General features: G+C 39.4%; 3 protein-coding genes and 1 long non-coding RNA gene across 5 annotated transcripts in view; 3 read left to right on the forward strand and 1 right to left on the reverse strand.

Annotated features, from left to right (window-relative positions):
• The first annotated feature begins 223 nt into the window (after positions 1 to 223).
• Positions 224 to 12,781, forward strand: LOC114160806 (cryptochrome-1-like). The gene is made up of 14 exons (XM_028043622.1): positions 224 to 1,151; positions 6,358 to 6,466; positions 6,555 to 6,697; positions 6,783 to 6,967; positions 7,647 to 7,735; positions 7,809 to 7,949; positions 8,873 to 9,184; positions 9,258 to 9,409; positions 10,337 to 10,539; positions 10,628 to 10,732; positions 10,854 to 10,952; positions 11,054 to 11,134; positions 11,228 to 11,331; positions 12,059 to 12,781. Exons 1-13 carry the CDS (start codon positions 994 to 996, stop codon positions 11,326 to 11,328), a joined length of 1,878 nt encoding a protein of 625 aa, XP_027899423.1. The 5' UTR covers positions 224 to 993; the 3' UTR covers positions 11,329 to 11,331; positions 12,059 to 12,781.
• Positions 12,525 to 15,831, reverse strand: LOC114160808 (transcription termination factor 2, mitochondrial-like). Its single transcript, XM_028043627.1, has 2 exons — positions 15,748 to 15,831; positions 12,525 to 14,755 (listed from the first exon to the last, which is right to left on the reverse strand). Exon 2 carries the CDS (start codon positions 14,741 to 14,743, stop codon positions 13,616 to 13,618), a length of 1,128 nt encoding a protein of 375 aa, XP_027899428.1. The 5' UTR covers positions 14,744 to 14,755; positions 15,748 to 15,831; the 3' UTR covers positions 12,525 to 13,615.
• A 686-nt stretch (positions 15,832 to 16,517) lies between these two features.
• Positions 16,518 to 25,305, forward strand: part of LOC114160811 (uncharacterized) — a 40,865-nt gene continuing 32,077 nt past the window's right edge. For both annotated transcript variants that reach the window (XR_003598860.1, XR_003598859.1), the window contains exons 1-2: positions 16,518 to 16,652; positions 18,668 to 18,766. This is a non-coding gene — a long non-coding RNA (uncharacterized LOC114160811). The remainder of the gene's footprint in view (positions 16,653 to 18,667; positions 18,767 to 25,305) is intronic.
• Positions 19,801 to 21,066, forward strand: LOC114160810 (troponin T, cardiac muscle isoforms). The gene has a single exon (XM_075410516.1). It carries the CDS (start codon positions 20,038 to 20,040, stop codon positions 20,791 to 20,793), a length of 756 nt encoding a protein of 251 aa, XP_075266631.1. The 5' UTR covers positions 19,801 to 20,037; the 3' UTR covers positions 20,794 to 21,066.

The raw sequence follows: 25,305 nt of genomic DNA on the forward strand, positions 1-25,305 counted from the left end.
TAATCATTCGTTTTCCTTGGTTTACCAGAGATAAGTAAATTAACCTGGTAACATGGTAACCAAGCCACCATAAGAGGTCATAACTTGATACTAAAACAAGAGTCCACTGCACACGCTGGCTGCCTCGCCTCTTAGGAGAGAGCACGCTGCTAAAACTTGACCACGCTGTAACACGCACGAATCGGTTTGGACCAATCACAGCGCAGCTCTGAGCCAGACGACGTCGCCAGTTGGCGGAGGAACGGCAGTAGGTGCGGCTATAGAGGAGAATCGGCGGTCTTCTGGCGATAAGGGAAAAAAATCACCACATATCCCCACTCAGACGTCTGCTTTCTAGCGTGGAGACCCGTTTGGAAGAGCTCGAGGAGGTATTTTGACAACTGGATATTTCTTTGGACGACATTAAAGCGACGAATTTCGTGGTTTCGAGTTTACATAACAGGCTTTCCTGGTGTTCACCGGTCCTGCTACGGAGTGTTCTGGTCATTCACCTCCTAAAATAACAGGCTAGTTAAATATTCCGTCTTTAACAGTCATATTGTGTCATTGCAGTAAGAGACCAGTCGAAAAGTTGAGTGTTTTTTCAATATTTACGGGTTTTTCATTATTCACAAAAACAAGTTATACAACAAACCAGGCTAGAGCGCTGCAGCGACCAGGGTCCTAAAGCTCGCCGGGTTCACGTCGTTACAGTTCCTTGGAAAACTCACTTTTCTGCGCCCAAATGCTTCAGGAATCAGCTGTTTATCAATTCTTCCACATTATGGAAAAAGTTCTGTTAGAGCAAGGCTAATCAAAAAAAATCCGGGCTTAAGTTGTTTTTTTTTTTTATCTGAAGTGACGTTCTATTTTTTCTTCTATATTTTTCTCCTTGGACTAATAACTACCTGCAAATTGGAATAATAATCAAGTGAGCTCCGTTAAAAAGGAAAAGAAGAAGACTGCTGATATCATTCACGAAAGGAATAACAAAAGGGCTCGTCCAGTTGAGTAATGGTCATTAATACGGTCCACTGGTTCCGGAAGGGCTTGCGGCTCCACGACAACCCGTCGCTGAAGGACTCTCTGCTGGGGGCTGATACCGTCCGCTGCGTTTACATCCTCGACCCCTGGTTCGCTGGGTCTTCCAACGTCGGGATCAACAGGTGGAGGTGAGAACACCAACCCATTAACACACACCTCATAATGCATTCATATCTACACGTTTTTACCAGGATTAAAATTAGGTTAATACAACATCAGATTATATCAATATTTGGGACAAAATGAAGTAAAATGCAGGATTCTGCCTTATGAATTGAGCAGCATCTACTAGGGGAATAAGTGAACATCAGGTGATGCAAATCAAATTAGGAGCTGCTGTGGAGAAATTCAGTGTGTGGTGATGCAAGAAAACGTTTCTCATCTTAAACCTAGAACAGTTATTATACAGCAAGAAAACTTAACATTCATTACTTTGATGCCCTTAAAGAAAATCCTGTGCAAACAGTTAAATTCATATGCCACCTACCAGCAAACATGACCTTTACAGAGGATTGATAATGGAAAACCACAAGACATCCTGTTTGTAACTCAATATGTAGGGGACATGTGAGACATATAGAACAGAGCGCTAAAAAGATGCTAAAACGGCAGAAAGCTATCGCTGCACAGAACACAATGGTGGCAGCATGATGCTGGGTTGCTTTTCTTCGGCATGGACAGGTGTGATGGATGGAGCTACATAATGGTTGATCCAATTGTTCCGCTGGAATTGTAAAGAGCTAAAAAAAAATGTCTGCAGACGATTTCCATCTTTTCTTATCAGAAATGTTAAAAATTATGTAGTATTTTCAAGGTTTTACCCAGAATGCTTAGTTCAATAAAACTTAGAGGTTTTTGTAATTGTATGAAGAAATGAGTCCCAGATTAAAAAAAAACATGGCTGCTGTGAATCAAAGTAAACTTTCGCAGGTAGAAAACATGGCTTGACCCTGCAGAATCAAACAAGTTTCACCCACATAGTTTTCCTTTTCAAGCATATAGATTATTATTTGTAAAGTTAGTTTATGTCTACTAAAGAGTGACTTACAAATAAAAAATATACATCTAGTTCATTATTATATAAATAAGCAAAGGTCAAAGTATCAATAATCGGACTGATATATAAGCCTGATTACTCATAGAAGCGATGACTTTACTCTGTTGTTTCAACTGATCTTCTAACTGTTGACGATTTCCAGGACATCTGAGAAGTCTCTTGTATGTTTTTTAGGGTTTGTAGGATGTTATTTTTGAATTAATATTTGTATCATTGAAGTTTTATGAGACAAACTTACTCAAAATAGCATACACAAAGTAGCATATAACCCTGAAATGGAATAAGAGACTCATGTTTTTATTCTTAAAAAACACCCATAAATGTAGGATTAATTTAGAATCAGATCCTACATTCTTCTAAGTATATTCCAAGTGATTGCCATCAGAAGTGACCTCATTATATTAATCCAGCTGTTCTGTGAGGGCCTCAGACATTTGTTGGAGAGCATCAGTGAACATCCAGTACCATGAAGTCCAAGGAACACAGCAGGCAGGCCAGGGACAACATTGTGGAGAAGTTTCCAGCAGCTGGAAAGACTCACTTCTTAACATTCAGAATATGTCGACTGCTGTCATTCATTCTGCTAATTTTAGCTGTTTTGGAAGAGCAAGAAATCTTGTTTACAGTTAGTACCACAAGCAGTGTAGATCATCACCCACTGATTATGTTTGAGATATTTTTGAATGGCTGAAAAAAAATCAGTCTGTATTTGTGTAAAGCTAGCAGATTAAAGCTTATGCTAAAGCTAATTCATTTCAAAAATACATTTTTGAAAGTATTTTTAAATGTTGTTGTAACTTGTATAATCCACGTATTTTCTGAGAGTCATCGGGAATTGTGATGCTGTGTGCAGAAAGGATATCCTGTAGCAGTCAGTCATGCATTCAGTCTAAAAATGCCTCTGACTCAAGACTATCCTGACATGCTAACAGCTCAGTTTCCAGGCAGCAGAAGCGATATTACACAGTAACATCTTAAATCACACCATCAGTTGTTAATCAGCACTGCCAATCCACCTCATTTGCTTTTGCTGCTGAGAAAGCTGAGAAAATCATTGTCAAACATTTGCAGCAGATCCAGTAAAATGTGGTTGTACAAATTATTGTAGAACCTCGTCGTGTTGCTCTAACCGCATAAAATGTTGATGTAGCACATTGACGTTTGCAGTTGTAGGGGTTTGAATACTTTTCCCAGGTTCTGACTTTGGAGGAAAGTTTGTCCCTGCAGAGTTGCCCTTCGGTGTTGCATTGACGCTTTGGCCAGTCAAAACATGGATTCCCTCTGACCCAATCATTTCTCCATGTCAGTCTCCACTCCACCTGCTGCTGCATGTGCAAACCTCCGTGCGTTGTTCATTCATCAGTCCATAGTCTAATGTCATCTCTGAGATTGGAGTTTCAGTTCTGATGAGCATCCATGTTTTTCTTTCGGTGTTACGCAACAGCAGTTGGCTGTGACGCAGCGCAAATGCACAATGCCCTGATTCCTTCCTTCGTTCCGTTTACTGTGCACATATTGAACATTTCCATGCAGTTTTTGCGTCAAAACACTATTAAAATCACATCACTCTGAGACTTTCCTCGATTATGGTCGCTCCAGATGACTTAATCACGGTAACTTCTCGCTTCTTGCTGACATTCCCTGGTGTGGAACAAGTAGGTCAGTGTGTCAACAGCAAACCATTCAACTCTGTGGTTTTTCTGACCTATTTCTGCTGTCCTGCCAGACTAAAAGACCCCAGCTTGGTCCACAATGAGCTCTAATCCCCACAAAAGCTGATGTCGTCTGATATCTATTTTCACATCATGATTACAGACTCCTTCTTAGTGATCATGTTGGTGTAGAATGGTTCTATGAAGTAGTTAAAGATAAGAGGGAGAAACAGTAAAAGTTGGATACAGATGGGAGTATAATTGACCTGTGTAGTGGTTTTCTTTCTGGGTCAGTCTCATGTTTTTAAGCTGACATTGGATCAGAACAACTGTCAGCTTAAACCTCCATCTTTGTCCCTGAAGAGGTGCGTAGATTTCGGGTAAGGACGTCTGATGGGGACTCAATAAATCTCAACTAATTTAGCCAAAAGGAGAAGGTGAAAAGTTTCAACATGAAAACTTTCCATCCTCAGGTCATAGAAGATTGTTTATGGTGGATAACAAAAAATATCCAAATTAAAGGGGAGTCATTTGGTTTGTTGCTCCGTGTTGTTGACAGGCAGGAAAAACTACCATTTTAACATGAGATACTCTTTAAATAAAAGCTTAACTCTAAAGCTAAAAAAACACTTTATTTTTATAGAAAAGCAAAAAAAATAATAATAGATATCCTCTCTCCATGTATTCTCTAAAATGTTTTATGAAATGTCCAACTCTGGAAAAAATGAAGAGCCCACTGCACTGAACCCCACTGAAACCTCATGGTTTTTCCACCAGATATTAATTTCTGAACTCTTCCTGAGTTAAACCATTAACTCAGGAATGGTTAATGAAAACTGGTTAGGGCACAGGTAAAGCCTGGTGGCCTGCCAGGCTCATAATACACTGAATGTTGTCAGTAGTTCACAGAATAAAAGAACAATGTTAATTTTACTCAAACATATATCTATTAAAAAATCTAATTTTTTCCCTGTATTTTAGCAGCTTAAAATGGTTAATTATTTGTTTCTTAATAGAAACAAATAATATTTATTTGTTTCTAAATAAATATTAACTTGTTTTCTTTGCATTATTTGAGGTCTGAAAGCACTACATCTTTTTTGTGATTTTGACCATGTCTCATTTTCTGCAAATAAATACAAAATTTATTTGGGATTTCAGAGACATGTCAAGGTTTTCCCCAGAAAACTCATTAAGTCTGGTGGTTGGGCTTGGCAGTCATTCATCCAGCGGCCATTGTGTTTTTGAGTTAAAAAATGTTTGAAGTTGACAAGAAATTTGAAAATATCACTTGATAATTATGTGTTATTAAAAGATTGAAAGATTAATACCTGAACAACAAATATAAACTTTTCTGACTTTTAACATTTTAAAAAGACTTTAAAAATAAGCAATACTTAGCCTGGTTAGGGCACAGGTAAAGCCTGGTGGCCTGCCAGGCTCATAATACACTGAATGTTGTCAGTAGTTCACAGAATAAAAGAACAATGTTAATTTTACTCAAACATATATCTATTAAAAAATCTAATTTTTTCCCTGTATTTTAGCAGCTTAAAAATGAACATGGCTGCTATGTTTCTTATTTTTTGCGATGCTTTCTGTTGACTGAAACAGAAAAACTAAAACTGAGATTAACTTACACACTAGTGAACTAATTATGATGTCCACATTGTTGTTATGTTGGTGTAAAAACTGTTTGGTGGGTTTGCTGCAGGATGCCTCCGCCTACTGCTTCCTGTATCCATAGCAACAGCATGGGAAGCTCCACATTACTGCTGCTCTGCTTGTTTTTACCTGTGTGTAGGTGTGATATAAAATGCCCTGCTGTGTTGTAAACAAAAAGTGCTGAAAAGAACAACTTATAGCTGAGTAGTTCTTTAAAAGGAAAGAACATTCAAGTTGAAAATATCTGAGCCTGTTTCTTGATTAAAATCACGTTCATTAAACTTTTTTTGATTTATCTTCTATTTCTTGCCCAGTTCTTTGTGTACAAACACCAGCTTCTTCTGCCTACTCCCATTATCACCTGTGACACACTTACCTCTGCTTCACCGTCGAGGCTTGTCAGTTTTGTCCTGGCTTACTGATGTTTCTGATTACTCATCTTTTCAGCCGTCTGAGCTGCAGCAACATTAGATCAAATTACTTCTTTCACTTTTCAAAAGCACGGCTTTTAGATCTGGTTCACCTCAGATGGGAGACATTGTTCAGATGTAGGTCATCACAAAGAAAAGGTCCTGTTTTGGACATTCAAAAGTAGACAAACACTCTTATTGTTGTAAATTTTGTGGATAACATCTGAATTATTTGGAGGTCTTCAGGGCATCCAGGAAGCAGTTACTAGAGTACCACATGCTGGTTCAGAAGGAAAACTGGTTTATATTAAATTGATGTTTGAACTTTGAAAATAAAACTAAATTGATCCTACTCTCCGTCCTGCATTAGTATCATAAAATATCTAATGAAAATGAGTTTAATTTGATTACTGATCTTAAATTGTTTCTTCTATTCTGTTTATTTTTTTATTTTCTCCATTTCCTCAAACAGAGTGTTCTTGTTTTACACCAGTTTGAATAAATAAAAGTTTAAAAGTTTGATGCAGCTCCTCTTCCTGCCTCTCTGCAGGTTCCTGCTGCAGAGTCTCGAGGATTTGGACTCCAGCCTAAGGAAGCTCAACTCCCGTCTGTTCGTGATCCGGGGCCAACCCACAGATGTCTTTCCCAGACTCTTCAAGGTGATTTGACCCACTATATTCTGCAAACTAGGGTTGCTGTGGGACTCTGGTGGAAGTCCTGAATAATCGTTTTAAATCTGTTTTGCAGGAATGGAAGATCACTCGGCTCTCTTACGAGTACGACTCTGAGCCTTTTGGGAAAGAGCGAGATGCTGCCATTAAGAAGCTCGCCTCTGAGGCCGGAGTGGAGGTGACAGTTCGCATCTCCCACACGCTCTATGACCTGGACAGGTGAGTTATCACACACCAACCAGTCCTGCTGCTATTATTAACTGTGTCGATTTAAAACCAAATGTTTGTTTTTTGTGTTTATCAGGATCATAGAGCTAAACGGGGGCCAGTCTCCCCTCACCTATAAGCGGTTTCAGACTCTCATCAGCCGGATGGACGCAGTGGAGCTGCCTGCAGAGTCCATAACGGCTGAGATCATGGGAAAATGCACTACGCCACTGTCTGAAGACCATGATGACAAGTTTGGGGTTCCCTCTCTGGAGGAACTGGGTGAGTTCAGCCTAAAGATGCAAACAATTAATCAAATTACGGTTAATATTCAAGTAATGGTTTATTAGGTTAATATAACACCCGCTTAGACATTATTTGGTGTTGTAGTTTGGCCTCCATCTAGCAGAGGGCCCCACTGGTCATCCGTAAGCAGAGCAAGCTGATGCAGAATTAAAAATGGGGGAGATATAACAGAACAGGAAAGAGAAACAGTCCAAACTGAGTCTTTATGTGGATTTGTTTTGAAATATAAACACTCAACAAACTCCTGAAATTTCACATTAACATTGACAATGATGGAGCAGCATTCACTTCTCAACCAAAAATTACTGATTTGCTATGAAGGCAAGGATGTAATGAGAGAAAGGCGGAGGGAAAAGTGCAGAAAAATTGTAACATGATGGAAAAAGATATGATGTCAGTAACCACAGTTGATTTTGAGGGCTGTCTGAGTTTAATAATGTGAGAAGAAATTTGCCCTTTATGGAAAGACAAAACTCCAGTTTTTAAGAAAGTGGCCACTTATCAATTAATCATTTGTCGATCAATAACTTATACCAACTTCAGATTAACTTGAATTCCTAGTTCAGCCATTCTGAAACAGCATAGAAGGAAATCTGATGATGTTCTGAGATATGAAGCTGGCTTTAAATTGTGTGCTTTTATCATGAACTTGCAGGTTTTGACACCGAAGGTTTGTCTTCGGCTGTGTGGCCTGGAGGAGAAACTGAAGCACTCACTCGACTGGAGAGGCACCTGGAGAGGAAGGTCAGTCCAATTTTTTTCCGTAAATCGCCTCATTATCTTGCAGTTTTGATAATGCGACTGGTTTTGCCATCAGGCGTGGGTGGCGAACTTCGAGCGTCCCAGAATGAACGCTAACTCGCTGCTGGCGAGTCCGACCGGCCTCAGCCCCTACCTGCGCTTCGGCTGCCTCTCCTGCCGCCTCTTCTACTTCAAACTCACCGACCTCTTCAGGAAGGTGAGTGTTTTTACCAACACCATGATACTTTTTGCTCTGATGGTGCAAGTTTAGGAGTTATTTTAATTTCCATTAGCTTTATATGTAGTCCAGTTTGACATTAAATTGAATAATTAAAGCCAAATGGTAAAAGGTTATTGGTCTTAGACAGTTCAGCCGACTTTTATATGAATCCCTCATCCTGAGCAAGCATGTGGCGACAGTGGGAAGGGGGGACTTATTTTTAGCAGGAATAAACGCTGAAGAAAATCAGGTTTAGTTTGAGCGGTCAGCTTGGACTTGGAGTACTTTCTATAAAAAAGAAATAAACTATTTCCATCTTCATCTTGGGAAATACAGCTAAACACAAGGACCTTATATGAAAATAAAACCAAAGAAAAAAGTGGTTCAGTCGTCAAAAAAAAGAAGAAAAAAACAGCTAAGCATGGAATCCATGGAAAAGAAATACAAAAGAAAAATAACACCAAGCAAAATCTCCATTAACGAGCTCATCCTTGAAAGAAACAACAAAAATACAGAAGAGAAGACAAAGTCAGCTGCAGGAAGAGTAGCATTAGCTTTAATTAGGGAAAATGCTGGTAAGTAGCTCTATCTACATCTTTGTGTGGAACCAAGTCACAAATCATAAAAGTGACAGCTAAACACTGAGTCACTGGACCAGCAATTGTGTCCAGTAGAGTACGTAGTAAATGGCAGAATCCATCAATCTTCTTTTTCCGGATAAACACAGAATAACTGAGCTTGGAGTAGATTTAAAGTAAGAGACAGCAGACATTTTGCCAGTGATTCCATCCAGGATTCAGACTCTGAATGTTGCTTGATGTTAAGAAATGTAGAAAACACAACATTTCTGTTTTGCTGTCTACAACCGTGATAACATAAAGCGACCGCCCATTTAAATCTTCTCTAACATCTGATTCCAGGTAAAGAAGAACAGCTCCCCTCCCCTGTCGCTGTACGGCCAGCTGTTGTGGCGCGAATTCTTCTACACAGCGGCCACCAACAACCCCTGTTTCGACAAGATGGAGAGCAACCCAATCTGCGTCCAGATCCCCTGGGACCGCAACCCCGAGGCGCTGGCGAAGTGGGCCGAGGGCCGGACGGGCTTCCCCTGGATCGATGCCATCATGACGCAGCTGAGGCAGGAGGGCTGGATCCACCACCTGGCCCGGCACGCCGTGGCCTGCTTCCTGACCCGGGGAGACCTGTGGATCAGCTGGGAGGAGGGCATGAAGGTAGAGGACGCCGACTCTTGAGTTACTGTCAGGTTTTGCAGGACGCATCAAACCGTTTTGGTTTCCTCTTCAGGTGTTCGAGGAGCTGCTGCTGGACGCAGACTGGAGTGTCAATGCCGGCAGCTGGATGTGGCTCTCGTGCAGCTCCTTCTTCCAGCAGTTCTTCCACTGCTACTGCCCAGTCGGTTTCGGCCGACGCACCGACCCCAACGGAGATTACATACGGTACCGTCACTGAGTCTCACTCTGAATTTAACGTTTTACTTTTAGGTCGATTCTGGTGGCTGTGTATCTTTAGAAGGTCAACAGCCATAAAATTGTCTGGGGTTTTTCAACCGTTTTAGGGTCATTTTAATGTGCTGAATCCAAAAATCACATTGGCTTTGCTCAATCAGGTCAACATTCTTAACTATGGGTGCAACATGAGCATTGAAATGTGTTTCTTGTTCTCACATCTGGATCGTTTTCCTGAGAATCTGGGATCAATGAGTGATGAGCAGGAGGAGCGATTCCATCAGAACAGAAAAGAGTTGGAGAATTTTACAGAATGAAGATGTTAACAATTTTTTCCTCCTAAAACCTTTTTTGGTTGAGAAATATTAACGGAAATGAACTGATAATGTCAGAAATATAATCCATTTAGTCAGTAGATCGGATTTCTAATAAAAACCTGACTTGATTGAGAAAAATTAATGTCATTTTTGGATTCAGTGGTGCAAAATAGACCTAATTCAGTTGAAAAAATAAACAACTTCTAAAAAAAATATTTTTTTGTAACCCAGTGTAATCACAGGTCTAAAATTTTGTCCTTTCATATTCTATGTGGTCTTTGTCTTAACTGTGTTCTAGCCTTGCTAGCTAGCTAACTTGATACGTTTTTTTGCATCTGTCCTGGTTAAGTTCAAATGTATCGCCAGTTGACTTTACGATGTTTGTCTTCGCCATTGGCTCACTTCTGTAGCCAAAGATACGAGGCTAGATGCTTTCTGTGCAAAAACCTTTGCACTGCCAGAGTTAAAGCTGTGGAGAGCATTGCAAAATATATGATTTTCTTAAATTTGAGTTGGTGAAACCTGCAGGAACACTGTCTTACCTCCTTGGATAGTTGAATAATCCGCCACATTCCCTCTCTGTTTCCATCCCTCTGCTCAGGCGCTACCTGCCCATTCTGAGAGGATTTCCAGCGAAGTACATCTACGATCCCTGGAACGCTCCGGAGTCTGTGCAGAAGGCTGCCAAATGCATCATCGGCGTGCATTACCCCAAGCCCATGGTGAACCACGCTGAGGCCAGCTGCATTAACATCGAGCGAATGAAGCAGATCTACCAGCAGCTTTCCTGCTACAGAGGCCTTGGTATACTGACCCGTTACTTTATTTCTCTCTTGTTCATATGTAAGGTATCTTTCCACATTGATTGACTCTTTATTGTTTACATCCTCAGGCCTTTTGGCTACAGTTCCATCCAACACTAACGGAAACAATGAGACATCCTCAGATGCTATGGCGTTCCCCGTCGAGGCTTCACCCCAGGCTGCTGCTCCAGCAGGTAAGAAAAACAAAACAAATATTATTCTGTTTAAATAAAATTGCACACCTGCACCTCCTTATTTTTACATTTCTCATTAAAATTCAGTTTAAATGTGTTTTGTCTTTCTTTGATTTTTCAGCCTATCAGATGCCAGTTCATTCAGAGACAGACTGGCGCAGTGGTATGATTGCTTACCTGCAGGGGGATCCACAGAACAGCACCAGCACACACAAGCAGGGTAGGGATTACATAGCACATTTATCACTTATGAATTATTCATATTTTTATGTTAATCTGTTTGTTTTAATCAACTCTGATGATTGTTTCATCTTCCTGAAGTTCCCAGTTACGCTCCAGCTACCAGCATGATGCGCTACACTCAAAGCAGCCCACAGATTCCAGGTCCTGCACTGCAAAAAGGTGCAAAATAAATCTATTTAAATCCGTGATGTGGAGTAGTTTCTGTGAAAACTTTCTAAATGTCACTTTGTCTTTTTTTTTGTTTGTTTCAAGGATTCGAGCATCATCCTGTCACACAGACCAGCGGAAAACGACCCAATGAGGATTCTGGCCACGGCAGAGGCTCTAAAGTCCAGAGGCAGAGCAACCACTGAAGAGTTAGTGACACATTTATTTTACACACTCAGACTCACTGGCTGTACTAGGATGAAATTTGATGTTTTATGACAAAAATCAGCTTCAGATTTCTTATTAGGAACTCCAAACATGTTATACTATCTAGTCTTTTGAGTGCGTCTATAGCAAGAATCTAATATTTTATTTAAAACTTTATGTATTTAACCCTTTTAAGCCTAACTTTCAAATATTCACCTGGATATTTTTGTTTATTTTTATTGTACAAAGTTCTTTAAATGTCCTGTGAGTAAATATATTTGCCCATTTATCCATAACAACTGGAACTTTCATTATCTAGTAAGTTATGTTCACAATTTACCATCTATTAAGAGTGTTTCATCAGATTAATTTCACTCCTTGCTACAGAGAGAGTGAAATTACAGTAATAACCCAATATTGGCTGGAAAGCGCAACGTCTCCCCTTCTAGAAACCGTTGGGATTTTTCAGATAGCGCAAAGTGTGGTGGAGTTACGGTACTGCAAATTTGACTGAATCGTCGCCAACACGTTCAGTCTGGAAGGGTTAATATAATTTACCTAGTGAATCACATTTTATAGATTAATTTCTATCAATGATGATGATTTCTCACTAACACCTAACCCTGTCATCCATAAAATATGAAATAAACACTGAAGGTACAAATTTTCATTGGTTCACACAAACACAACAGAAAACAATCTTCTTCTTTTTTTTTTCCTTTCTTCCAGGTGTTTCTGCACATCGTCCTTCATATTATCAGCCAAATCAAAGCAGACACTAAAGGACTAAAGGTTTACCTCCATCACCACGGTGTTGCATGAACGCACCTTAGGGATGATAAAATGCACACACACACGTCCCCTGATTGAACAGACTGTGGACTCTGATGAGGACTGCATATCAGCGCCAGTGAGGCCACGGCGGCTCTCTCACTGAGCGCTTCTTTGGCTTAATATTGACAAACATCCTTGTGTATATAATGAATTTGCTAACTGCAGGTCACACAACTTGTATATATTTGGATATTTTATGTATGTTTTCTCTTCTTGTGTAGTCATAAACCCACTGATATATTTTTGATATGAGATCATGCATAGATCTTTTTTTTGTTTTGATAGTTCTCAATAAATAATAATAATAATTAAAATAAAAAACATTTAAAGACTTTTCGACAAAAAAAAACACTGAGAAAGCTTCTTTGTTTGCTAACCATCGTTTTCCCCCAAACTTTGTTCTTTCTTGATCCATCTATCGTAAACTGACAAAGACGAAGTGTTTTGGTTAATCTCGGTAATTGTAGACGTGTCTCATTCCTTTCCAGTGTTGAGGCAAAATAACATTAACCATCTTGATGTTGCCCTTTTTTAGTAGTTTTGGAGAATAAAAAAGGACTAAAGAGTCTTTGCATCACAGTGACTTCCCTGTAAAATCCTTAATAAAGAAGTGTACCACAAACAACACTGTAGTGTATTCATTTGAATCAAATTGTGGGTTTTATCTTGAACATATGAGGAGTTTATATAGTTTACCATTTGATCATTATGTTGCTTCTGCACCTGGTCATATTTCAGCAACAAGGTAGCTCATAAAGCTTTATAAGATCGAGATAATAGAACATTGCAGTGGCAAATTACAGGAAAATAATACAGAGTTGCAATCTAGACTAAAACTAATGATGTTCCAGTTATTAATTGAGGGCAATCCTAACCAAATATGGGTTTAACCTTGATTTAAACAATGTTTATTCCAGATTAGAGGAGTATTAAAACTAAAGGCTGCTTCTCTTCCCACAAAAGCTATAATTTTAAACAAATTAATAAAGTAAGGTCACAGCAAAGTGAGTAGATTCCCACAAACATAATCAGCTGTCAGGCAAAAGTATAAACAGTCATTAAGGCAACAAGAAGAAGCTCTTATGTTGGGTATTTCCTGATGTTTGTAAGATTTGAATAACTTACAGACTGGTGCTGCAAATAATTGAATATTTCATCAAATACGGATATAAGACCCTAACTTGGCACAATGTTCCAAGGGGCTTGTGTTTTAGAAAAATAAATCAAAAATTAACCACTGAAAAATTTAAAACTTAAAAACAGTGGCCATTTTGAAAAATGTCTGTTGTCCCGAAATTCAAGAGGCTAATGAGAAATATCAGAACCATACATTGAGGGTTGAGCATATAACTTTTTAAGCCAGTATCCACATTTGAAAGGTTTTTAAAGTAATGTGATGTACTACGTCAACATCTACCAAACTCCAGTTTATTAGCATTAGAGTTTCTTTCTTCACTCCTCAGCAGTCCTGAGTGGAGCCACAGGGTTAAAGAGCGGCCTCTGCTGCCGGAGGTTCAGCTTGGCGTAGCTCATCTCAAAGTCCTTGGTTCCTACGATTACGTCCAAGCTGCCGGAGTGAACGTCGTACCCGTAGGATGCTAGCTTCTGGATCCGATACAGCACTATCTGCGTGGTGAGCTCCAGGACGTTCGGGGATTCCTTCACCTGCTCGACGCTCACCCTGGCGTCCATCAGTCCCTGAAAGCGTCCTGCCAAGGTGGCCAGTGAGTAGTACAAAATGGCCGGGCAGCGGATCACGACCTGCTTCAGTTCGTCCTCAGAGCAGCTGAGAGCATCCTGGACGTAGGCCAGCGCCTGCCGCATGGCTTCAGGCTGCAGCTCGGAGATGGAGGTTCGGAGGCTGGACACCAGGCTGAGCAGCTCCTCCGTGGTGAAGCCCCACTCCCTCAGGTAGCCCAAACTGTCCCTCCAGGTCTCTGCTGGACGCAGGAGGATGTACGGGTTCTGGCTGAGGAGCTTCTGCAGCCAAACCCGGAGATTACCCTCATCCCCACCAAGGTCCAAGTAGGTTTCTCTGAGGGTGTGGATCACCTCCTGGTTGCTCTCCACGGGTCGACTGAAGCTCTGCGGCGCGCTGGCCATCAGCTTGCTGATGATCTTCTTGTTGAGGCGAAGTCTCTGGAGGTAGAGGATGTTGGCCCGCTGGTTGCTGTGGTGGCTTACGGTGAAAAAGGAAGCTGGGAACTTTTTGATGATGCTCAGAAGGGCGCGTTGGCCAGAACATACAGACCCCCAGAGGTCCCGCTGGGCATCCACGTCCTCTGGCGGGCACAGGACGGCCTCGGGGTGGGTCTCAAGGATGTGGGCGATCCCCGCCGTGTCAGCGCCCATGTCTCTCAGAAGACCGGCTGTCTCAGCCACATAGGCGGTCTTCTCAGACAAAACCCAACCCTTGAGCTTGCGGACCTTTCTGATGTCCACTGACAATTCGTACAGAGAGTCAACCGTGCGTTGATTCTCCTCCCGTTTGCTGTGGGAGGTGAGGGAGGCGAAGGGAGGCAGGAACAGCCTCATCTTCTGGCAGAAGGCACACAGAGACGTAGTGGTGACACGAAGCATCGCAGCGGATCTCTGAAGAAGAAGAACAGCGTTCATTCCCCCAATCTGTAAAGAGTTGTGACAGCTAGTATTCAGCTAGTCCCTGAATTACTGCAACTATTTCCACAAGTCTCATAATCACTGAATATTTAGGCCTACATGCAAAAACCACTGTCTCCATGGAGAAACATGGTGGTGGGAGCATCATGCTGTGGGGGTATTTTTTCAGCATTTTTAATATATTGCTCTTGTATTTATTCCCTATTTCTACCAGATAACAGCAAGAACTGATGGGAAGATGATTCTCTTAATTCAGTGCTATCCAAACTTTTTGCCCTCTGGGCCAGAACTAGCAAATTAAAACTATCCACGGGCCTCAGATTTTGTTGAATTTAAAATGCAAAAATTATTACATCATAATTTTTATTTTTTTTACTTTTACCTGCTCAATAATAAACAAAATTTATATGGACTCTATTAATATGTAAAGATCCAAAGCATTAAAAAAATATTTCAGACTGTTGCTTCTTTTAAAAAACAAAAACAAAAAAATATACACATTTTTGTGGTTCTATTTTGCTGCTTGTTTAAATTTCAGTTGTTTTCTATTTTGTTGGGGATAAACAGATTTTTCAGGTTTTTATTAGTTTAAAAAATGGAGAAAACTTTACATTATTTTTTTTTCCACTTTATAATTGTGAAATACTTTGGGTATTATAAAAACAACCAAATGTGGGAACAAATCAAGGATTGTGTATAATTTAGGGGGGGGGGGGAAACACTTCTTATTTTTTTATCTAAAAGGTTATAGACAAAATGATTTCCACTGATTACAGTTATGACTGCAGTCTTTCACATGTGATGCTGCATGTGCCTGTTATGTATGTATTATAAACCAATGACTGCGTCAGGCCACAGCTGCAAAGCCACGACGCGGAAGGGAGTGATTGTAACGACAGCAGCCAAAAACATTCATCGCTACAGTTTATTTGACATAAAATGAACAATAATGTGGATTATTTTACCGGTTTTAAGGGGGTTTCTTTGCTGTGACTCCGTTGTCATTCCCACCGCTCTGCTTTCATAACGCTACACAACCTTGTGGGCGGAGCTAGTGAGGCAAGTGAAAGGTACGTGACCGGGAAGCACACTCGCATTTGGTCGTTCGCGGTCGAGCCGATTTAATATGCCGGTTCTTTTAGGTGACCTATGGGAGCGGGTTCCCGTTTGAGACAAAACAAACAAAAAATTATTAATTTTAGAGATTACTTTGGTTAATATGTATGCTGAGAATAATCACATAAGCTACAAGGAGGAGGAGTAGTAAGGGAAGAGTTATTTCAAAGCCAAAAGAGGCGAATCTTTTTGCAGGGTTTACATAAATGATTCGGCTGGTAAATAGGAGAGCAGCTGAAGTAGAGAAGAAATATATTAAAATAAATTATAGGGATGCGTGGGAAGAAAAATAATACTCGATTTCATAAATAATAAAGAAAACGACCTAAAAGTAACATGGGACACATTGAATAGTTTTCAATTAGCAAAGTTACCCTGGATACTTTATTGATTATACCATTAAAACAGAAAATGATCATCTATGTTTTCTATTTTACAGAAAAAAAAATTGAAAGCGTAGCAAGACAACACCATGGTTGAAAATGTAATTTTCCACACATAATCCCCTCGTTTGTGTTTCTTTACTGAACAGAACATTTTCCAGGTTTCATCACGAACTGTACCAGCTGGTATTAATTGGAACTGGCAGGACTGCTGTCTAATTACTAATCGATTTCACCTGGTGCCTGTCTTTCTGCGTAGCTTTTTCTTCACGTGTCCAATACTTGCTTCCCATATCATTATTATTACACATAATTTATGGATAATTAATTATTGGATTTTTCTAAATGTATGGACTGGATGGCTTGTTACTGTGAGTATTTGTAGTTGCACCATTAGAAATGTGATTACATAGAATGGAAGGTTTGATATGTAATATATATTTGCTAAACTGTGTGAGCGGGCTATAATAAATAAATATATTATTTATTATAATAAATAATATACGAGGCACCAATGAAATAGCTGCAAAAATCTGGAATTAGTAAAGTCAGCTGAAGTTTGTGGTCATAGAAAAATTTTGAAAAGGCATGACATTATATAACAAAGCTTGAATTTATGCCTTTTAGACCTCCAATGATGATATTTGTGCTCTTGTCTTCAGTTTATTTTTATTGATTTCATGCGTTTAAATAAACGTGCATTCCTTCATTGAAGGAACTCTTCCCATCTCCTTCGGCAACTTCCTGTCAACCAAATGGAGACACCTGGCTTACAGGAAGGTAGAATAACATACCTTACATAAATAAATAAATAAATAAACAAACACCCAATTCTTATTTTTCTTTAATTGTTCGCTAGGTTTCGGCTAGCGTAAGCTAGCTAGAACTAGCTAGGTTTGTTAGCTGGCCACAAACAAACGAACAAACCCTCTTTCTGCCTTTTACTCAGTTTTAGATTATTTATCAGAACAAATGTAACGTTAACCAGAGACATTGTTTTCTTTGCCAGGCTTTAACGTGGAAATGTTTGCAAGCTAGCTAAAAGTTAGCCTACGTCATTTGAAAGGCCCTCGGAAGTTAACAACGGTAATCATGTCAGGCTCCTCCATTTTGTTCGAAACTAATTATCGCTTCAAATTTGAAATCGTAGTTCTTTGTGTGATAAGTTGATAGTCATCAGAAAAAGTGGTTATAGTAAACACGATTCATTTAATATTTATTTAATCTAAATCTCAAGTGCTTTAATACTTCATATTTTTACCGTTAAGCAACAACAGAACATTTGTTTCAAAGTGAACCTTATAGTGTCAAAATTTAGCTAAAAATTCAACAAGCCAGTCTCTGCACCCCTGAACCACATGAGGTCGCTGTATTACCAAGCACATACAATGGCGGTAATTAATAGTAATAATAACAATAATATTACTCTGAACGTACGCATTTTAAGCTAAATAAGTGACATTTTAACGTTTCCTATTCCTCAAAGACCTGGCTACAAATGAGTAAAAGCAGAACAGTTGTGGATATACATACATACTGTAGCTCTGATCATTTGCTGCCTGTTTCTAGTGATAGACACAGTTGTCCCTTGCCAGCAGCAAGCAGGGCCTAGAATATAGTTTACCACCTGTTGTCGTCATGTTTTACCAGTCCTCTCTGGGACGAGACTGGAAAGACATTAAAAATTTGCTTTGTTATCCTCTCAGGCTGTAATTAGCCTGTCTTCATTCAGACAGAGCCTCACAAGTTTTACACTGAGCCTGAAATGTTATCCCCCGAAGATAAAAGCATGTCTATTGTTGACATTTACAGTAGAATAACATCAAGAGCTCTATCCCAAGGAGGCACACAGATAGAGTTAATTAGGTTTCCCAGACGCGGAGGAGCACCTGTTGCTGGCACTCAGCTCTGTCCTTTTCCAGGGATAACTCAAGACTTGGGAACACTAAATTGTTGACGTTTTTAGATGTCAGAATGCAAGTAATTATGCTTTAATCCTCTGTGTATTGAATGCCTCCTTTAATTAAACCCCTAAAAGTGAAGCCCAAACTGTATCATATTGTTCTTACAGAAACCTGCATCTTTATACAATGGATGGTGTCATCTAGCTGTCTGCTAATGCAGCTCATTGGCTTTTGCTGCTTAAGAGAGATGGAGTTAGGGTTATGATCCTTCCCCAGATTGATTTGAACCGTCTCTTTTCTCTGCTTTTTGGTCCTGCAGCGAGATCATAGGTCAGATCAAGATCAACCGTTGTCTCAACCCAAGACTTTTGATTTCTTAAATCTCAGCCAGTCATTTGTGGATTTATTAGTATGTTGGGGCTCATTGTCATGTTGCAGGATAGAGTTATATTTTAATCAATTTCATTTATTTTTTTTCACAGATGGTCTCACGTTTACACCCGATGGTCTCACGTTAGCGTGATGGTGAGCTGGAAAGCATTCCCAAATCATGACTCCTTCACCTCCATGCTTCACAGCTGGTATGATGTTAATTTCATGAAATGCCATATTTGGATAATGCCAACATTTTGCTTGTTTAAATGCACAAATAGTGTACTTTTAGACATATCCCTTTAAACAACAATATTCCAGAAGTTCTTGTTTATGTTCTCCATGGTCATTAAGGTCTTAAGAAGCAAATGTTTACTTCTTTTAAACCTCCCGTCAACGTTAAACTGGTGCCTTCATATCAATGACAAGAACCTCCTGGAGGGTTTTGAAAACTTGTTTTAGCATCTTGCGGGCTTCTTTCAGGTTGACAGTTGTTTTGAATGCCCATTACAAATAATCTTTTGGACAGTTGTCCTTTGTAAGCCCTTTACCAGACTCATGGAAATCTACAGTCAGCTCCTTGAGGGTCTCAGAGACATCTTTCTATCCCACTTTCAATCCCAACAAACTGAGTTTTAAACAAAGCAAACTCCTATTTATTCCTCACCAGAATTTCAAAAGATCTTGAATTTTTTTCTTTCTTACATGATGTCAAATATCCATTTGTCCAAATATGCACTCAGCTGCACATTCAGCATGTCTTAGGGATAAAAACTGATCAAAACACTCAAAAATAACATTTTAGCTATATTTTTCTAACTAAATTATGGTGAAAATGTAATTGGAGGGAAATGTTGATGTTGGAAATTGCGAATTGTTTAATTTCCCTATTATTAAAATCCTGCTACGTTGGGGCTTACTAAAACCCTTGCAGCACACTCTGGTTAAGGAGGTTTTAAGCACTGCTTGGATTAACACTGACTTTTCACCTTAAGTGGAGGATTAGTGATTTTTGTAAGAGAATCACTGCAAAAGTTTGTTTTGCTACTTTTCCTTTGCTCATTACCAGCTGCTTTTCTACATCTTTCAGAGTATGCATGCTATTTGTGCTGGAATAATCTCAGCGCTGCTTTGTGGGAGATCTGAGAACACAAGTATGCGTGCATCTGTTGCGTCTCTGAAATAGTCCCTCATTTTGTCCTTACAAAGGAATGAGGAGGCTCTTGGGGTCAGTGTAGGCAGCAGGAGGCTCTTCAGAGGATAAAGTATGGGAGTGTTTATGACACGACTTGGTGGAGGAGAAAATAGACCACTCCATCTGTCTTCAAATCAACCCTGTTGCTGACCTGATCCCTGGAGACTGTTGCGTAGGGTCACATGATGAAGGAAACCTTTAAAACCTCCAACCTGCAGGCCTGGACTTCCAGTTATTTCCTGTGCTCACCACTCCAGTTGGTCTGTTCTGCTCAGAGGATCCAACATGTCAGACACTGAGGAGATTGTGGAGGAATATGAAGAGAAGGAAGAAGACGAGAACGTGCACGACAAAGGGTCCAAACCATGGTTTAAAACCACCTATATACCAAACATGGCTCCTCCAAAGCTCCCAGATGGAGAGAAGGTCAACTTTGATGATCTCCACCGGAAGAGAGTGGAAAAGGATTACAACGACCTCCAAACTCTCATCGAGCAGCATTTCTCCAGCCGCCAGAAGGAGGAGGAAGAGCTGATTGCCCTGCGCAGCCGCATTGAACAGCGCCGCGCTGATCGGGCCGAGCAGCAGCGAGTCCGAGCAGAACAGGAGCGAGAGCGCCAAGCTCGGGTGGTAGAGGAGAGGTCGAGGCGCGAAGAGGAGGCCGCCAAGCTGCGGGCTGAGGAGGAAGCCAAGAAGAAGAAGATATTCTCCAACAAGTCCTTCGGGGGTTACCTACAGAAGGTAGACCAGAAGAAGGGCAAGAAACTAACAGCCCGCGAGGAGAAGAAGAAAGCCCTGATGGAGCGCAGGAAGCCGTTCAACATCGACCACCTGAGCCAGGAGAAGCTGGTGGAGAAGGCGCAGGACCTGTGGCAGTGGCTCCACCAGCTGCATGCCGAAAAGTTTGAGCTGGCTGAGAAGTTGAAGTTGCAAAAATATGAAATCCACGTTCTCCGGAACCGAGTCAGCGACCACCAGAGAGGCTCCAAAACATCCAAGAGCTCCCGCGGGGCCAAAGGAAAAGCTGGTTCCAGGAAGTAAAGCTCAGGGTCCACAACAACTGAGAAACAGAGGTCCGTTTGGACTTTTTGGTGCAGATTCCTTCCTACTTAACGCTCAGAGGACTGAAGGGAGTCATATGAATTAATTAACTAAGTTTAGTATAAATTCAGTCTTTAAAAAAACAATACAACTATAAAATGTTTTGGTAAAGCTTTACATTTTTCTACAAACCTTCCTAAAGAATATTTCTGTTTATTGTTGACGCGCTAAGACTTGTATACTTCTCATTAAAGCTTTTCTGTCTATTTTTAATTTACGACTGACTGACTGGTTCTTGGTCTTGGAAACCCCTTGAAACATTTCCCCAAATTTGGGACAGGTCAAGTTAAAAGTCCAAAAAGTCAAACAGCTGCGACTTGGCTGGCTTTTTTTATTTTTATTTTTACAAGCTAATTTTGGTTTACAGACTGAGGAGCAGCATTCAATGTTTCCTCATTATTCCTCTGTGAAACAAGAAGAAATGTCAACTTTATTAGATGCAAACGTCAATGTTTCTGCACATTGTTCTAAGTTGTATAGTCAAAGTTTTAATATGGGAAAGTTGTGTTTACGCATATTTAATCAGAACAACAAAAACGTTCTGAAAGTCCACACAAATTGAATCATTTGATTTCATGACCTCAAATCTTTCAAGCATTATTTACCTAATACACCAAGTATTACTCCATCTTTTATCACACACTTAAAAATTTCAAAAACACCTTTGGCTTCCTCAACTTTTGCTCCAAGCAGCCAGATTTTCTTAGTCTCGTGGCTTTCAGTATTTTTTTCTTCAAGCTGCTTTTCACAAATGTTTATCCTAGTTGTTAATCTTTTTTTGCTGTTTTGTCAAACACTGATTTCTAATACCATGACAACAATTTAAAACATAATGTTAATATGATAAAACAATGGAATTTAGATTTACCATCTTATTAAAAAACAATTTTGGATCACTTTAGTACTAAACAAAGCAAGTAAGTGTTTTTTCTCAACAGAAGTTATATTTTTGAAGTTGAGTGTTCTGTACCTAAAAGTAAAAATAGTTTCTATCTTTATAATAGAACATTACAGCAAAAATCAGTTTAAACAAAAGGATTGAACAGCTTTTCATTTCATTTTACTTTCACAAGTCATTGACAAAAAAACAACCATTTATTACAAGTATATATTTTTTTCTGGATCAAATATTTATCTATATGTTTTAAACATTACATAAATTTTAGTTTAAAAGTACATTTAAACTGCAGCAACATGGACCAAAGTCTGAGGAACGGTTCTGATCCTTGTTAGATTGTTGCCATGATGAACTTTGGTCACTTTTAAGGCAAAATGGTGTCCAACGATGAACCAGTGCTTCTAAAGGTAGAGGTGAAATTTTAGAAACTGAATATCGAAGCATTTTGGACCACAGAACAATAATCTCTACGTCGTCTCTCCATTACAGTAACTAAATGTTTTGTCCACTAGATGGCACTACAAACCCACTTTGTGAGCATTTAAATTGTAACTATACAATTCAATACGTATTAAGTAAATTACATTTATGTAGAAATAACCTTAAAATATAGCGCATGAAGCCAGTTTTCTGTTTTTTCAGTTAACATAAATTTAATCAAAACTGTCCAGAATAGCAACATTTGTAAACAAATAACACAGCAACTCTGAGTAAGAACTTCTTAAAAAATATATATATATGTGCAGATTTTTTAAGAAAATGCACTCTTTCCACCAGCAGTAGCTGCAGCGAAGCCCAGCTCAGATAAATGAGTGGACATCTCTCCACGCCTGCAGTTTCTGTTCTCCTAGCTGTTGCTGTGCCCTCATGGCTGTAACGAGCCATTAAACTCTGCCAGATGTGACGGTATGCCCACCGGTTGCCATGGAGAAGGGGAGAGGCTGCGTTTGCATCCAGGTTTCTCTCATGCTAGGTTAAAACTGAAGAGCAGAACATGAGCAGCTTCCTTATGTCTCACCGAAGAACAAGATGTTCCCAGAACTTCTCGTTTCTGGATGTGAAGGATGGGGTTTATTATAAAACATGTGAAGTGGGTTTTGTGTTTGCCCACCCTACACACCCTGTGTGTGTGTAGGGTCATCAGGGGATGGATGAGGAAGGCTGTTGTTTAATTAAGCACTCAGCACAGACTGGCAGATAATGCGTTTGCTGTATGATTGACACTTCTTGAGCCAGACTTTCTACTCTGACAAGACTCTTGTTGTCTGGTTCGGTTCAGACTGGATTTCTGTTTTAATTAGGAGGAGGAGCTGCACTCTGATTACTTATGAGGTTTCGTATGTTGAGATAATTTGATTTATTCCACACGGTTCTGGAAAATATATTGTGTTTACATCATTAAGATGTGCAAAACTCCCAAAGTATATGTAGGTTTTTTTGTTTGTTTGCTTTTTGTTTTTGCAAAAGTTTAGCTTTATTTTGAATACATTAACTTAGAGGTGACAAAAACATAAGTCACTCTGTTTACAGAAGAAATGTAGCTAGTCTTCTCCGTGTAATGTCTAACAAGGTAGGAGCACAGAGAGAATAATCCTCAACTATTTCTCTTTGGACAATCAAGTGGATGTATTTCTATGCGATTTATTTTTAGGACTGAGATTGAACATGTTTTTTCTTTTTCTCCCTGTCGATTTGGCCATGTTTTTAGATTTTTATGCCATCTGTATTACACTTTTCCAAATTATTTTGGTTCTATTGGAGTAAAAATACTATACTAGTGGGCATCTATATAAATATCCAAAAGCCATTTTCTTGGGTTTCTTGTGAATTTTTATGCTTTAAATGCACACAGTCCACTGAAGTGGACATTAGTGTGTCATCCAATACACTGCCAACTACTGGTCATTCACTGCAAGTGCAAGAAATGTTTTGTTAAATCCAATATGGCCGACAGACGAAAAGGCTACTCAGGAATATCCAGTCTCTCCTTCTACTAGAGGACTTTTGCAGGTAAAAAAAAAATATTGTGACCTCAAGTAACCTCTAAAGACTAATACTGCTAATTTATTTTACAAATAACAACTCTGTACTTGGAGAAAATTACAACTGATCACTTAGAAAAAAATCCTAAAAAAAACTTTTTTGTTGCAATTTCCCCATCCCCCACCTTTGGACACTTTGGGGAAAAAATTTTGACATAAAGGATCAGAATGAAACAGTAATGCTGGTGAGATTTTGGTTATTTGGCAGTTTTTCTATTGTTTCTGGAGCAGATTTCTCTGCCGTCTTATTCTAAACACACAATCACACAAAACGTCTTTTGAGGGAAACCATTTTGGGATTCCTGAGCCCAGTGTCTCTTGCTACCTTTGGCCTGAGGATAAATTATCTCTCCCCAGAGATGGAGCCGTTTGGGTTTATCTGCAGTCTGCTTCAAATTGAGGTGGGAGTTGGTAACACTGAGGGGTATAAAGGAGATTTAGCCAATCCGGCAGGGCATTAATCTCTGTATGCCATCTAGGCAAATGTTCAAGCCACAATCCCTCTGGCCATATAAAGATTTAATGTTGTCATGTGTCTTATCAGTGCTGTATTGTAAACCCCAAGGAGGGATTGTAATGTACAGAGTTTCAGATCAGTTTCTGTTGTTTTAAAACAACCTTCATTCCTGAAATGTCCTAATATTAAAATACTTTTAATTGTTAATGTTTAAGTGAGATATTTGATTTTATTCATACAATTTGTGGTGGAAAGAGAAAGAAAAATGATAAATTATTCTAATGGAAATTGAGTTTGTTTAATGCGATTAATGGATTTATTGCTTATTGCGTACAAGCACCATGCTGTCTAGCATTAAGCTTCATGATATAAAGATAATTTCTGTCCAAGTAAACCAGAATGAAAAGTTGATTTTCTGGGATCATGTTGTCTGAGACCCATTATTAGAAAAAGAGTGGAGCATTAATATTTATTGGACTGTCTGAGTCATATCTGGCTTGCGTGTTTGTTTGTCGTCACACGTTGTGGGGATGCATGACAAATATAGGCAGTTCCCACCACAATAGTGCAAAGATTAAACTTGGCATTAAACAGGTTAAACTGTGACTCACGCTGTGGTGTGTGGGAGCTTTTCATTCACCAAAAGCCAGCGCTGATGCAGTACAAACGCCCAACAGGAGCTGGTTGCTGTTTGTACATTCAGAGTGGAAATAAAGATTTTTTTCTTTATGACTGGAGCAGGACAGTAGATATGAAAAGAGTATCCACAACAAATAAGAAGAAAAGTTCCACTGACTTACAACTGAGATGATAAATCATAAAACATTTTTAATGTAACATTTCCTGTACAATTCAACTAAAAAGTGGTTGAACAGCCTGGTTGTATAAGTGAGCACACCTCTAAAAAAACGTTATTGAAATGCCTTTTTTAAATAAATCTATTGAAATAATTTAATGTTCTTAAGTTCACATCTGATGTCATTTACAATAAATCTGATTAGCTTGAAATAAAGTAAACTTTTTTTGACATCTTCATTGCATCTTCTCATTTTCTC

Source organism: Xiphophorus couchianus, chromosome 17 (genome assembly GCF_001444195.1).
Source record: "Xiphophorus couchianus chromosome 17, X_couchianus-1.0, whole genome shotgun sequence".
In the NCBI taxonomy this organism is placed as follows: Eukaryota; Metazoa; Chordata; class Actinopteri; order Cyprinodontiformes; family Poeciliidae; genus Xiphophorus; species Xiphophorus couchianus.

Excerpts from the sequence above, each read along its gene's own strand:
- LOC114160806 (XM_028043622.1), top strand. The coding sequence starts at position 994 with ATGGTCATTAATACGGTCCACTGGTTCCGGAAGGGCTTGCGGCTCCAC. Across the intron at positions 1,152-6,357 it reads GTCGGGATCAACAGGTGGAG|GTTCCTGCTGCAGAGTCTCG; the intron begins GTGAGAACACCA and ends GCCTCTCTGCAG. Across the intron at positions 10,953-11,053 it reads CACCAGCACACACAAGCAGG|TTCCCAGTTACGCTCCAGCT; the intron begins GTAGGGATTACA and ends ATCTTCCTGAAG.
- LOC114160808 (XM_028043627.1), bottom strand. The coding sequence starts at position 14,743 with ATGCTTCGTGTCACCACTACGTCTCTGTGTGCCTTCTGCCAGAAGATG.
- LOC114160810 (XM_075410516.1), top strand. The coding sequence starts at position 20,038 with ATGTCAGACACTGAGGAGATTGTGGAGGAATATGAAGAGAAGGAAGAA.